This window comes from Acanthopagrus latus, chromosome 1 (genome assembly GCF_904848185.1).
Source record: "Acanthopagrus latus isolate v.2019 chromosome 1, fAcaLat1.1, whole genome shotgun sequence".
NCBI classification, from domain to species: domain Eukaryota; kingdom Metazoa; phylum Chordata; class Actinopteri; order Spariformes; family Sparidae; genus Acanthopagrus; species Acanthopagrus latus.
This window is the reverse complement of record NC_051039.1, coordinates 3177550-3190465: the sequence shown is the minus strand read 5'-3', so window position 1 is coordinate 3190465 and position 12916 is coordinate 3177550. Positions and strand designations below refer to the sequence as shown.

Below are 12916 nucleotides of genomic sequence, written 5' to 3'. Positions count from 1 at the left end.
CTTCACCATCACTGACTTCAGAGCTGAACACAGTGGGAATTATTCCTGTGAAGTCCAGAACAGAAGAGGAAGAAACAAAACCAGCGTACATCTGACTGTTCTGGCAGGTGAGTTATTGATGGCAGTACAGATTTTATACGTACTTGATCGTATGGAAAATCACAGACATTTTTTTCAGTAAGAGCAGAAAACATTTGACCTCACCTGGGGAGACTGTAGGAGAAGAAGCACTCTGTGAGGCTTCTTAACCTGACAGTCACATCCTCTGGATAGGAGGCAGGAAACAGAGTGTTCCAGTTATCTGGGAGTCATCCTCAAGACGACAGATCAGATCAGATTTTTATCTTTCAGCTGAAACAGTGTTCAGAGTTTTTGTACTCTGTTACATAATGAAGGGCTCATAGGAATATAATAATCTTGTTTACGTGTGTCTACCTTTAAAATATTAAAGAACATGTTCCCTGATGTTTCTGTTGGTGTCCTGCTGCAGTTTTGAGTACAGTTATTGTTTCTTGAGAGTTTTAACTCTCTGAGCACTCAGAGTGAGAGTTTGTCTTTATTGTTGGGCTCCTGCCAAACACATCCAGTGTGACTGTTGGCTTTTGTCTTGTGATCATAATACCTGTGGAAATAATGTCAGTGTTGAGCTCAGGTGTGAAAACTGTCCATTTATTGGTTTGTTAGGATGGTGTATTGTTGTACGCAGATGATACTGTCCTACTGGCTTCTTTAGACCTCGACTGAGAAAAGCTCCTGTGCACTTATAGAAATGAAACATGACACGGTTGTTTTAACTTTAACAAGATTGTACATTTGGACTCAAATACAACCTTGGTTAAAAATATTTAACCACATGAGTTTATTGCCATTATGTCAGGGATGTAATCCAGTGTAATTCAGAAACTGTGCACTACATTTTCTGCCCAGCAGAGGGCACTGAGGAGTTTATGTTTCAACCTAATCTCTCTGTCATGTACTATACTACATGTGTCCACAGCCTGACAGATAGTCCACCTATACTGAGCTGGACATTAACTGATTTAATACATACAGATGCACTGTCATCCAAGACATCTTTGTTTTTCCCCTCTTGTTTTACCATATATCAATGTCTGGGACCAACAGAACAAAACATGCTGTAACACTCTGATTAACTGTCTGTTTTCTTTTGATCACCATTTTATAGTATCATGGAAATCAGTGGCTGCTGGAACAATCACTGTCGTTCTCCTGGCTATCATATCCCTCTCTGTCTTCCTGTGGATCAGGTGAGAAGCTCTGTTCTACTGAGTCACTGAATGTTCATTCACTGCAATTTAGAATTAAAACATTGAGTCGTTTATGTTTTAATTAACTTTTCTAACCAGGAAAAAGAGGTCTTCCAGGGAATCTACTGAGGCTGAAGAGAGACCAGACAACAGGGAACAGGTGAGGACAGTTATGTATTTAACTCTAGAAGACATAAAACCCAGTCTGACTCCTGTTTGTTCACACTGCTGAGTCACTCAGTGTCTTTAAGGGTTTCTAGAGAACTCATCTGACAGAGGAGGACTTCATGTTGCACTTCTGACAACAGAGATATTAGTTCCATTATTATCACAGCTGCTTCAGCTTCGGCTGTTTTCATCCTGGTTTCAATCTTCTGCAAGAATGCACTATTCAAATGAAAGACTTGTATAAAATATGTAGCTGAAAGTAATTCTGTTTGCGTCTACCTGACCAGGGAGAGTCGGAGGAGCAGGACAACTTTCATTACACCACCGTCCACTTCTCCAACAACCAGGCAGATAATCTGTACTCCAACATCAGACCAGCTCAGCCTCGAAGACACGTGGAGCAACAGGAAGTCGAGTACGCTGCTGTCAGATTTAACAGTGCCAGTACCGCCCCGAGGTGAGCAGCTCTTCATACAGGAACACTCTGCAAGATTAAAATGACTTCACTTTGAAATGCACTCATTGCTTTTGCATTCTCCTTCATCTGTCTTTATCATCACTGTTGAGATGAGAATTGTTTTATTTCATACAATATCTTTTCTTCTTCTTAGAGCCAGAGGTCAGGGAGCTGCAGAGGATCCAGCTGCGTTGTACAGCACCGTCAACAAAACCTGCTGACCTGCATTTATAGTCTGATATTTCTGTTCCTTCATAACATTTGTATCATAGCAGGAATATACAATAGAGACAATGATATATCTTAGAGAAGCTCGGATTTATGAACTTAACATACACCAGTGTTCAGCTTAGTGGAAGAATGTGTTAAGTTACTTTTTTATCCAATTAATTGTAAATATAACTCCTAATGTGCTTTTTATAGAAACCTGATAAATGAAAGTTCAATATTCGGTGAACTTTTATCTTTTATCTTTGAATTAGTCTCTGACAACTGTAATTCCCCCCAAATTTCCCCGCAGCTACTTTGTGAGTTACTCTCAGACCAAACTGTAGGAGTCTAAGACTCAATCTCAATTAGAAGAGTCACGATATAACGACATTAACAATAATCATGATATTTAAAATGAAATACTAATAGTGTTAATATTACAAACATGATAGCAGCTTGTAAATAATATATCGCCTCTTTCCGTTTCTTTCCCTTCCCATTTTGTCGTGGTAGGTGATGATAACGCACCTTAATGCTGGTTGAGTGTAACTGTTCTTTTTGTACACATCAGTACAGTCATGGTCAGAGGCTCTCTCTCCACCTCTCTACACTCGTATTTTGAGGGTAATCAATTTGCCAAAAAAGAGACAAAACACACAGTAAACAAAGTTAAAGATGAATTTGACTGAGCATTATTGTTTCCATATTCTCTAGAGATATTGTGATAATATTGTTATTTAGGCAATGATAATTGTGTTGTTACAATCTGATATTGTGACAGCTCTAATCCCAATACACCCTTTGCCCCGACCACTTAGCCCTGCCTCTGTTTTGTGTGTTCACATCTAGAGTAGTGTGTCCTGAGTCTTGTTGTGACAGAGGAGTACGACAAAGATCTCTGCAAACTGAGCTTCTTTTTTCAAAGGCACACTTCAAACTGAGAGTTATCAGACCTCTCTGCTGTTTCAATGTATTATAGTCATTTTCTTTATAAGCAGCTTTGAACAATCACAACTAGATCACTGATGTCTCAGTACCTGGCTAATGTTACATCATGTTATTTTTTTTGTATATATATTACTTTTAAAATTCACAGTTGTTTATCTATTTTTCTGCAGCTCAGTCGCAAAAATAAAATGTTGTCATGTTACGTTTCTGCAAATCCTGAAATTTGTGTTGTACGTACTATATCGACATCTCTACAATTCATGTCATATAATGTTCATATTACCTGTTTATAAGCTGACTGTCATATCAGGAAGTGGAGGGTGATGTGTTGATGTTTCAGCATTTGTAAGCATGAAACCACTTCATTTTTCAACATCCGGACATTTCCAAACATGATCTTTTCTGAACCCCAACAAGTGTTTTTCTTGCCTAAACCTTATCAGACCATGAGCAGTGTTGCTACAACATACAACTGAAAATCATACCTAAAGATACATACAGTACCGATTTTATTCGTGCATATTTGTGAGACTGGGTTGTTTTTCCTGACCTCTCAGTCTGACTCTTGTCCTTTTATAACATGTTTATTTTACCCTGGAGATCAATAAAGTATCATACTTACTTACTGAATTGATTGATGAACGGTGCCAGATTAATTGATATTTCAGACCACACCTGCAAGGTGACCTTTATACAAAACATTAAACATTTCTTAACATAATATCTTAGAGTGGACAGATGATTGATCTAGCCCATCATTGTGACTTTGCATCATAACTTAAGTTTTTTTAATCTGATAATTGATACTTTTTTCCTCACAATTTCTACATTTTCAAATCTTATTTTCATGACTTGTCATGGGAATATAAGTATTTTTGTATAATAAAGGCTCGTTTTCATGATTTTATTTTCTTTAATTGACGATGCTGGGCTTCCCCAGGCTCCCTGAACTACTCAGTTCACGTTCCGAGCCATGACGTCAGACGTAAGAGCGAAATTAACGGCAATACCGTTTAAGTAGGTCAAAGGTCAGAGGTCAAAGAACGGTCGCGCGCCTCTAAAATGACGTATGCATAATAACAGAAATGTAGACGTTGATTAACTGTCAGTTGGTGACGTACAGTTGCTGTTTTAGTTGGTGAAAGTTAAGCTAACTACGAGTTAAAATGACTCGAATCAGTTTTAACACGAATGAAGATTAAAATACGGCTTCAGTGTTTACCTGTGGTAAGTTGTGATGATGTTAGCAAGATATTAACTGACACACCTCGAAAATGTATATATTCTAAATGCTAATGCTAGCTTACTGTTTTAGCAGAAAATCCAGCTGTATGCTAGCTGCCCAGTGTCAAGTGGTGGAAAGTAGCTAACGTTATTTTAACATTAATTAACTTATTAAATACTGTATTGTGTCATATTCTGCTTTAAGATCGCTTGAATATGTCTGCCAATGCTGCTTCTACTTGACTACAACTCAGACAAACATATTTTTAGCTGTAGTTGATTACTTTGAGAGCTGATTCCTTTAGTATTGGTTTTTGTTGATACCAACTTGATAAGATTAAACATGTATCAGTAATGCATCAATACTAAAAGAATTTATTCGGTTCAATATAAACTTTTTTAAGGGTTTCATTCTGCATTATGAAGACTTCACGGTAATTAAAGAGCATGTTGTTATGTCTGGTGGTTTTGGAATTCACACTTCTGTACCTCCTGTCTGAGGGTGGAAGCATGAACAGTCCGTGGTGGGGGTGGTTGGGGTCACTCCTGTGGACTCTGCGGTGGTAAATGCTCTGCAGAGAGGGCAGTAGAGTTCTGGTGATCTTCTCCACAGTCTTTACCACTGTCTGAAGGTGTCTGCTCTCCATAGCAGAAGTGCTGCCGTACTAGATGGTGATACAGCCGGTTAAAATGCTTTCAACAATGGAGCTATAGTCATTGCTGAGGATCTCAGGCTACATGCCAATCTTCCTCAGGCTTCTCCGAAAATATAGCCACTGTTGGGCCCACTTTACCAGCTGTGTGGTGAATGACCAAGTGAGGTCATCACTGATGTGGACACCCAGGTACTTGAAGCTGCTCACCCTCTCTACTTATAGCTCCCACATGTACAGTGGGCGATGCGGTCTCCCTCCTGTAGGCCACTCCGTCCCCACCAGTGATGCATCCTATCACTGTGGTGTCGTCTGCAAACTTTAGGATGGTGTTGTCTTTGTGGGAGTTGACACAGTAATAGTTGAACAGGGCGTAGAGAATGGGGCTGAGGACGCATCCCTGTGGAGTGCCATTGTTTGTGATGATGCTGGCTGAAGTCCTAATTCCAATCCTGACAGTCTGGGCCCTGCCAGACAGAAAGTCTAGGAGCCAGTCACAGATTGTGGGGTGCAGACCAAGTGTAGACAGTTTGTTGGTGAGTTTGTGGAGGATGACTGTGTTGAAGGCGGAGCTGTAGTCCACAAAGAGCATTCTGATGTCTGAGTCTTTATTTTCCAGGTGGGAAAGGGAATAGTGGAGAACAGCAGCAATATCATTTGAGGTGGACCTGTTGGGCCAGTAGGCATATTGCAGGGGGTCCAGGGTGTCTGGTATGCTGCTCTGAATGTGGGTCAGCACCACTCTCTCAGAACACTTCATAATAATTGGAGTGAGTGCTACTGGCCTGTAATCATTCAGGCAGGTGGGTGGGCTCTTCTTGGAGAGGGGGACGATGGTTGTGGTCTTGAAGCAGGAGGGAACGGTGCTGTGGCTGAGTGAAAGGTTGAAGATGGAGGTGAGAACATCAGCCAGCTTGATGTTGTCTGGTCCAGGTCCTGGTCCTGGTGTGTGAGTATCTCCTCTCTGTGGTGTGGCTGGAGTTCTCGAAGCAGGTGTAAAAGGTGTTGAGGTCATCCGGCAGGCTGTCTGCGGAGCTGATGGTGTTGGTGGTGGTCCTGTAGTCGGTGATGTGCTGGAGGCTGGAGTCAGCAGTGGAACTGAAGCCATCCAGCTTCTCTCTGTACCGCCTTTTGGCCTCTGTGACAGCTTTTTCCAGTCCATACCTCGCAGCTTTGTACTCCGTCTCATTGCCTGATTTAAATGCAAGAGGGTGGGCATGTAGTATGTGATGTACCTGACTGTCCATCCAGGGCTTCAGGTTGGGAAACTTCTTGACTTGTATGGTGGGCATGATGTCGTCGACACAGGTGCTAATATACCCAGTCACATACTCAGCATAGTCCTGTATGCTGACAGAAGAGTCCTCCAGAGTGGCTGCAGCTTTAAACACATCCCAGTCTGTCCAAACAAAACAGTCCCGCAGGATGCTTTCAGTGTCCGGGGTCCGGAGTTTTACTTGTTTAGTCACAGGGTTTATCTGTTTCAGTCTTTGTCTGTATGCCGGATACAGGACCAAAGAGATGTGGTCTGAGTGCCCGAAGTGCAGGCGGGGTGCAGCCTTGTAGGCTCCGAGTATTCTGCTGTAAACATGATCCAGTGTGTTTTAAACATGGGAGGGAATATCCACAGGTTGATAATATTCAGAGAACACAGTCTTTAAGGTGCAGTGGCTAAAGTCAGCAGCGGCGATGAAGACGGCATCAGGATGAACTGTCTCTTGCGCACTGATGATGTCATGAAGTTTGCTGAGCGCTGCCGTGGAGTTGGCTTGCGGGGGGATGTAAAGAGCGGCCAAAAACACAGCAGTAAATTCCCTCAGTAGATGGAAGGAACGGCATTTCAGCAGTAGAAACTCGACATCTGGTGATAAGTGCTGATACAGCATATACAGTCTGTATATCTCCACACGACGAGTTGTTGATAAACACAAACAGACGTCCCCCTTTGGCCTTATCAGAGGCTGCAGTCCAAAGTTTGTGAGCCAGGTCTCTGTGAAGTTTTTGATCACTACTCTGAACTATGGACTCCTGAACTCAGTCACTGCCTGTGATGCTTCATAAATCTGATGTCCAGTGTAAACAAGTCAAACTGAAGTTTTAGTGGTAAAATGTGAAAACAAAGTAAATCTGAATGTAATGTAACATTCAGTGATGGAGGATAAAATGTTGTTTCAGGCTCCTGATTCAGTATCTCTGATGGTTCACTGCCCTCTAGTGGGGAAGTTTAAGTGTGGCACATTCAGGCTTCATCACTGTGAGTGCTTCCTCCTCTGTCTGCTTTAAAGGGTCAGTTCACCCAAATTACAAAAAGACACTTTCTCTCTTACCTTCAGTGGTGTGTAGCCACGCAGGTAGTTTTGTTCTGTTTCTCTGAACACTGTGAGGTTTGGAGGTTTCTTCAAATGTTAGGTGACTTTTTATTTGATCCCAATCTACATGTTGGACATCTCTGCACAGTTTCTCAATCTGAACCACCTAAATGAGCCAAATTCATTATAACCCATTGTGTGTCCTCATCAGATCCCACCAGTCTTCTTGAAGTATGTGTTTCAATCACGACTTTGGTACGATGTGGGTGTTGACTCGCACTCAGCACGTCATATATGTTAATAAGCTAAAGAGGAAGTACATCTAGTGGTTCAAGAGTGTGATATCTGACTTCTGCTCACTCACAACTGAGGAACGGCTTCTTTCAAGACGACGTCCGTCTTCACTGTAAGTAGAATTGTTTGTAGATGTGTCTGATACTGTAAACCTCCTGTGTGCATCATTATTTTATCTGCTGACATGTTTTATTGTCTCTGAAACCTCACAGAGAGATCAGAGGAGCAGATATGAGTTTAAGTGCAGCAGTGAGTGGATTTGTCGTCTTCCTTCTCTCTGTGTCAGGTACAGTTACATTTACTGCATTTAAAGAGGGAATCTGGACTTTTGCATGAAGTAGCTGTGTGCTCGGCACTTTTACACGCTGTAAACTGAGAATATTTTGGGTTTTCAGAACTTTTCCCTTCTCATCCTGTTTAATGTGTTGTAAAGTCGAGCCTGGCTGCAGAAGCAGCAGCTCATGTGGAGGACGATTAGTTTGTATCTGCAGCTACTTTCATCACAGTGAAGTTTTTTGGAGGGATTTTGTTCTCACAGTAAAACCCCAAAACTGACTGTACTTGTTGTATATGATGGTACATCTGCACCACTCCCTGCTAGTTCTGTTAGTGCTGTCTGACCTCAGTGTGATGTTTCCATGCTATATGCAGACAGCTTATCTTGACATCATAGCTGCTTGAAGCAGTCTGACACCTCAGTGTTCTGCTTTTTTTTTGGAGTTTTCACACTCAGCAGCATCCTGACCACAGAGTGAACAGAGAGAAGTGACCAAGAACAGCACAGACTCTAATAAATAATATTTCTCCTCTTATCCTGGTCAGTGAACTGCATTAAAGGTCACAGGTTCAATACATTCCTGTTCACTTCACTACACCTTCAGACTGGGTGCACACTGAGTTTAACTGTAGAAAGCATGTTCACATCTTCCACTCTTCCTTTGTTTGTGTTCATCCTCCCTAAAGGGAAGTTAACATGTGGGTGGAGTAACATGAGTATTTTCTTCAAATTTTCTATAAATTATGTTTCTATGAATTTTCTGTGTGGATGACTTTTTGTTGACACGTGATTAAGAACTGTTGATGACAGTAATTAGTCTGATAATGGAGGATTTTGAAGCACATCCATGTTACCTTTCCTCCACATCATATTGGTAGTTTGATCATCTTTTGTCTTGTTAACTGATTGTTAACTGAAGTTATTCAGTTTCATTGTGTTTTCTGATGTTCTCTGTGTTACAGTGATACAGGGTCAGGATGGCTGGGGAGTGACTTACAGCTCTACTGAGGTCTGTGCCTTCAAAGGATCAACAGTGAACATGAGCTGCACCTACAGATACCCATCTACTGTACAGAGAGTTGAGAACAGGTTCTGGTTCAGGACAGTGCAGAATGAGAATTATGTGGATCTGAAAAATGAGCCAGGATATTCAGGTCGTGTGCAGTATGACTGTATTAACAAGGACTGCAGTCTGAGAATCACAGACCTGAGAGAGAGCGACTCAGCTGAGTACAAGTTCAGATTCATTACAGACCAAGAAGGTGGGACATATACTGGTGAACCTGGAGTCACTTTGAGGATCACAGGTAACATTTTCATTCATATTGGAATTATTTCCAAATGTTCAACATCTGAAGAACAATGATATAAATGTGTGTGATTGTTGACAGTTTGTCTAAAATAACATTCTTGTTCTTTTTTCACAGATCCAGATCTCCAGGTGCAGGTGAGCAGATCCTTATATTCTAGCTGGAGAGAGCTGAAGTGTCACAGCAGTTGTTGTCTACCTGATCGTTCTTCCTACATCTGGTACAGAAATGGACAGAAAATTCCATCACAAACATCTTCTACTTATTCAGTCTACTATAATTATGCAGACCTTTTTTCCTGTGCTGTTGAAGGACATGAGGATTTCCCCTCTCCTCCAGTGTGTGAGTTTACTACACTAACATAACACCATCTGATGGAGTCTGATAACTACATGGATTTTAATATGGAGACCTTCATTGTGACTCTTCATCAACTCTGGTTTAAAAATGATCAGAACTTTGTTTTATCTTTCAGGTGTTTATGGTCAAACCTGCAACAGAGTGATTTACACTGACAGAAGCATCTGTGCCTCCAAAGGATCATCAGTGGACATTTCTTGTACTTACAGCAGTTATTACACCATCACGTCCAAATTCTGGTTCAGTCCTGAACGTTCTCATCAGTGGCAGAGTCCTTCACAGCCTGAGGACCTTAGTGACTCCCAGTTTGCAGGTCGAGTTCAGGTCCTTGAAGGATGGAGAGGACGCTCCACTCTGAGAATCACTGACCTGACAGAGAGTGATTCAGCTGAGTACAAGTTCATGTTCATAACAAACCAACCAGGTGGGAGATATACTGGTTCACCTGGAGTCACTTTGAGGGTCACAGGTAAGAATTTCATGCATATTTGAATTATTTCCAAATGTTCAACATCTGAAGAACAATAATATGAATGTGTTGTGTTTGTATGTCAACAGTTTGTCTAAAATAACATTCTTGTTCCTTCTTCGCATCCAGATCTTCAGGTGCAGGTGAGCAGATCCTTATATTATGGCTGGAGAGACCTGAAGTGTCACAGCAGTTGTCGTCTACCTGATCGTTCTTCCTACATCTGGTACAGAAATGGACAGAAAATTCCATCACAAACATCTTCGACTTATTCAGTCGACTTTAATTATGCAGACAGTTATTCCTGTGCTGTTGAAGGACATGAGGATTTCCCCTCTCCTCCAGTGTGTGAGTTTACTACACTAACATAACACCATCTGATGGAGTCTGATAACTACATGGATTTTAATATGGAGACCTTCATTGTGACTCTTCATCAACTCTGGTTTAAAAATGATCAGAACTTTGTTTTATCTTTCAGGTGTTGATGGTCAAACCTGCAACAGAGTGATTTACACTGACAGAAGCATCTGTGCCTCCAAAGGATCATCAGTGGACATTTCTTGCACTTACAGCAGTTTTAACATTATCAGGTCTAAATTCTGGTTCAGTCCTGAACGTTCTCATCAGTGGCAGAGTCCTTCACAGCCTGAGGACCTTAGTGACTCCCAGTTTGCAGGTCGTGTTCAGGTCCTTGAATCAGAGAGAAGACGCTCCACTCTGAGAATCACTGACCTGACAGAGAATGATTCAGCTCAGTATCACTTCAAATTCATAACAAAATGGTTTGAGTGGAGGAGTAGTTTACCTGGTACAACTCTGACTGTCACAGGTACTGATGAACACACACTGATGTAAAACATCAACATAGTACATTTAGAAACAGTGAAGATGTTGAAAATGATGGATCATCATGAGTTTGTGTAATAATTACTGTTGTGTTGGCACTAATGTTCACTGCTAGTTGTAGGAATAGTAAGTGTTGTGTTGTCGTGTGTGTACATCTATCAGTGATTTCTGTTAGAACCAGTGATAATAATATTGTTTCTTGTTCTCATATCCAGCTCTGCAGGTGCAGGTGACCAGAATAACAGTCCACCAGTCTGATACTGAGGCAGAGCTGAAGTGTCACAGCAGCTGCAGTCCAGCTGCTCGTCTTTCCTACGTCTGGTTCAAGAACGGACAGAGAGTCACAGGGGTGGAGACATCTTCTTTTAAAGGCCGGGTTTATCCTGGAGACATCATCTCTTGTGCTTTGAAAGGACATGAGAACTACGGCTCTCCTCCAGTCTGTGAGTTTGATCCACTGCATCAGGAAAAAGACGTACAGACACACTGGCTTCTAAAAGTTGTAGATGCAGCCGGTATAGAAAATTAAACTGCTACAACTAGAAATAATATTCACACTGTCAGGACTCTGCAAACAGGACCTGAACACAACCAGCATGTACAGTATGGATAACGATGTGTAAAGGTTTTGGAAATTAAACATTTCTAACAGCTTGTTAGTGACTGTCGTTGTTTTTTGTAATTAATCTTGTTATTAATGTCAGTTCCCATTATAGTCAACAGCATGAACAACTGCTGTGGTAATGGAGACAATCAAAAAGAAACAAAGACAATTTAATCCAAATCGTAATTTTTTGGGACATCTTAAAATAATACATGTTGACATCTCCTCCAGATGGTCCAAGACTTCCCTCTGTGTCAGTGAGTCCCTCTGCTGAGATAGTGGAGGGCAGTTCAGTGACTCTGACCTGTAGCAGTGATGCTAACCCAGCAGCTAATTACACCTGGTACAAGGAGAACCAAACACTGATTCAAGGACCAGAAGGAATTTATAATTTCTCCTCCATCAGCTCTGAGGACAGAGGGAACTACTCCTGCAAGTCTGAGAATCAGTATGGAGAGATCAACTCTTCATCTCTATTTATAGACGTCCAGTGTGAGTAACATTAGGAAGTCACTTAGACTGACAATGGAATTAAAATAAAATGTTGACTAATATTGATTAGTTGTCTCTCTATACATGTTCTCCTCCAGATGGTCCAAGACTTCCCTCTGTGTCAGTGAGTCCCTCTGCTGAGATAGTGGAGGGCAGTTCAGTGACTCTGACCTGTAGCAGTGATGCTAACCCAGCAGCTAATTACACCTGGTACAAGAAGAACCAAAAACTGATTCAAAGACCAGAAGGCTTCTATCATTTCTCCTCCATCAGCTCTGAGGACAGAGGGAACTACTCCTGCAAGTCAGAGAATCAGTATGGAGAGATCATGTCCTCGTCTGTATCAGTCGATGTCCAGTGTGAGTACAAAATATAAGTAACTCTGATGTCCTGCTGAGTCAGCGTTACAAGACATACGACTTGTAGCCACAGTGAACCTGCTTCACATGTTTACACACATATCTCCAGATATATAATGTGAATTTACTGTTAACTGTGGTCTGTTTGTGTAGGTTGAAGAATGTCAGGTCTAAAAAGGCAAAATACAAGTTTATGTTCACAGAGCACATGACCTTAATCCAAAATGTAAATATGACAAAGTCATCATCTGATGTGAATGACATGAGTCTCTTTAAATCTCCTCCAGATGCTCCAAGACTTCCCTCTGTGTCAGTGAGTCCCTCTGCTGAGATAGTGGAGGGCAGTTCAGTGACTCTGACCTGTAGCAGTGATGCTAACCCAGCAGCTAATTACACCTGGTACAAGGAGAATGGAGACTCACCAAAAGCATCAGGACAGATCTTCACCATCACTGACTTCAGAGCTGAACACAGTGGGAATTATTACTGTGAAGTCCAGAACAGAAGAGGAAGAAACAAAACCAGCGTACATCTGACTGTGGCAGGTGAGTTATCATCATTCACCTGCACACACACCTGTTTACTGCACCAGACCAGATTAACATGTTAATATGTAACAACTTATAACTGATGCAGAGAAAATAACATTTCCTGTCTGTGTTCAG

General features: G+C 41.5%; 1 protein-coding gene across 2 annotated transcripts in view; it reads left to right on the top strand.

Annotated features, from left to right (window-relative positions):
• Positions 1 to 12916, top strand: part of LOC119018816 (basement membrane-specific heparan sulfate proteoglycan core protein-like) — a 78684-nt gene that overhangs the window by 6663 nt on the left and 59105 nt on the right. For both annotated transcript variants that reach the window (XM_037096820.1, XM_037096810.1), the window contains exons 6-8: positions 9236 to 9460; positions 9594 to 9947; positions 10077 to 10295. In XM_037096820.1, coding sequence (XP_036952715.1) covers positions 9236 to 9460; positions 9594 to 9947; positions 10077 to 10295 — 798 coding nt within the window. The remainder of the gene's footprint in view (positions 1 to 9235; positions 9461 to 9593; positions 9948 to 10076; positions 10296 to 12916) is intronic.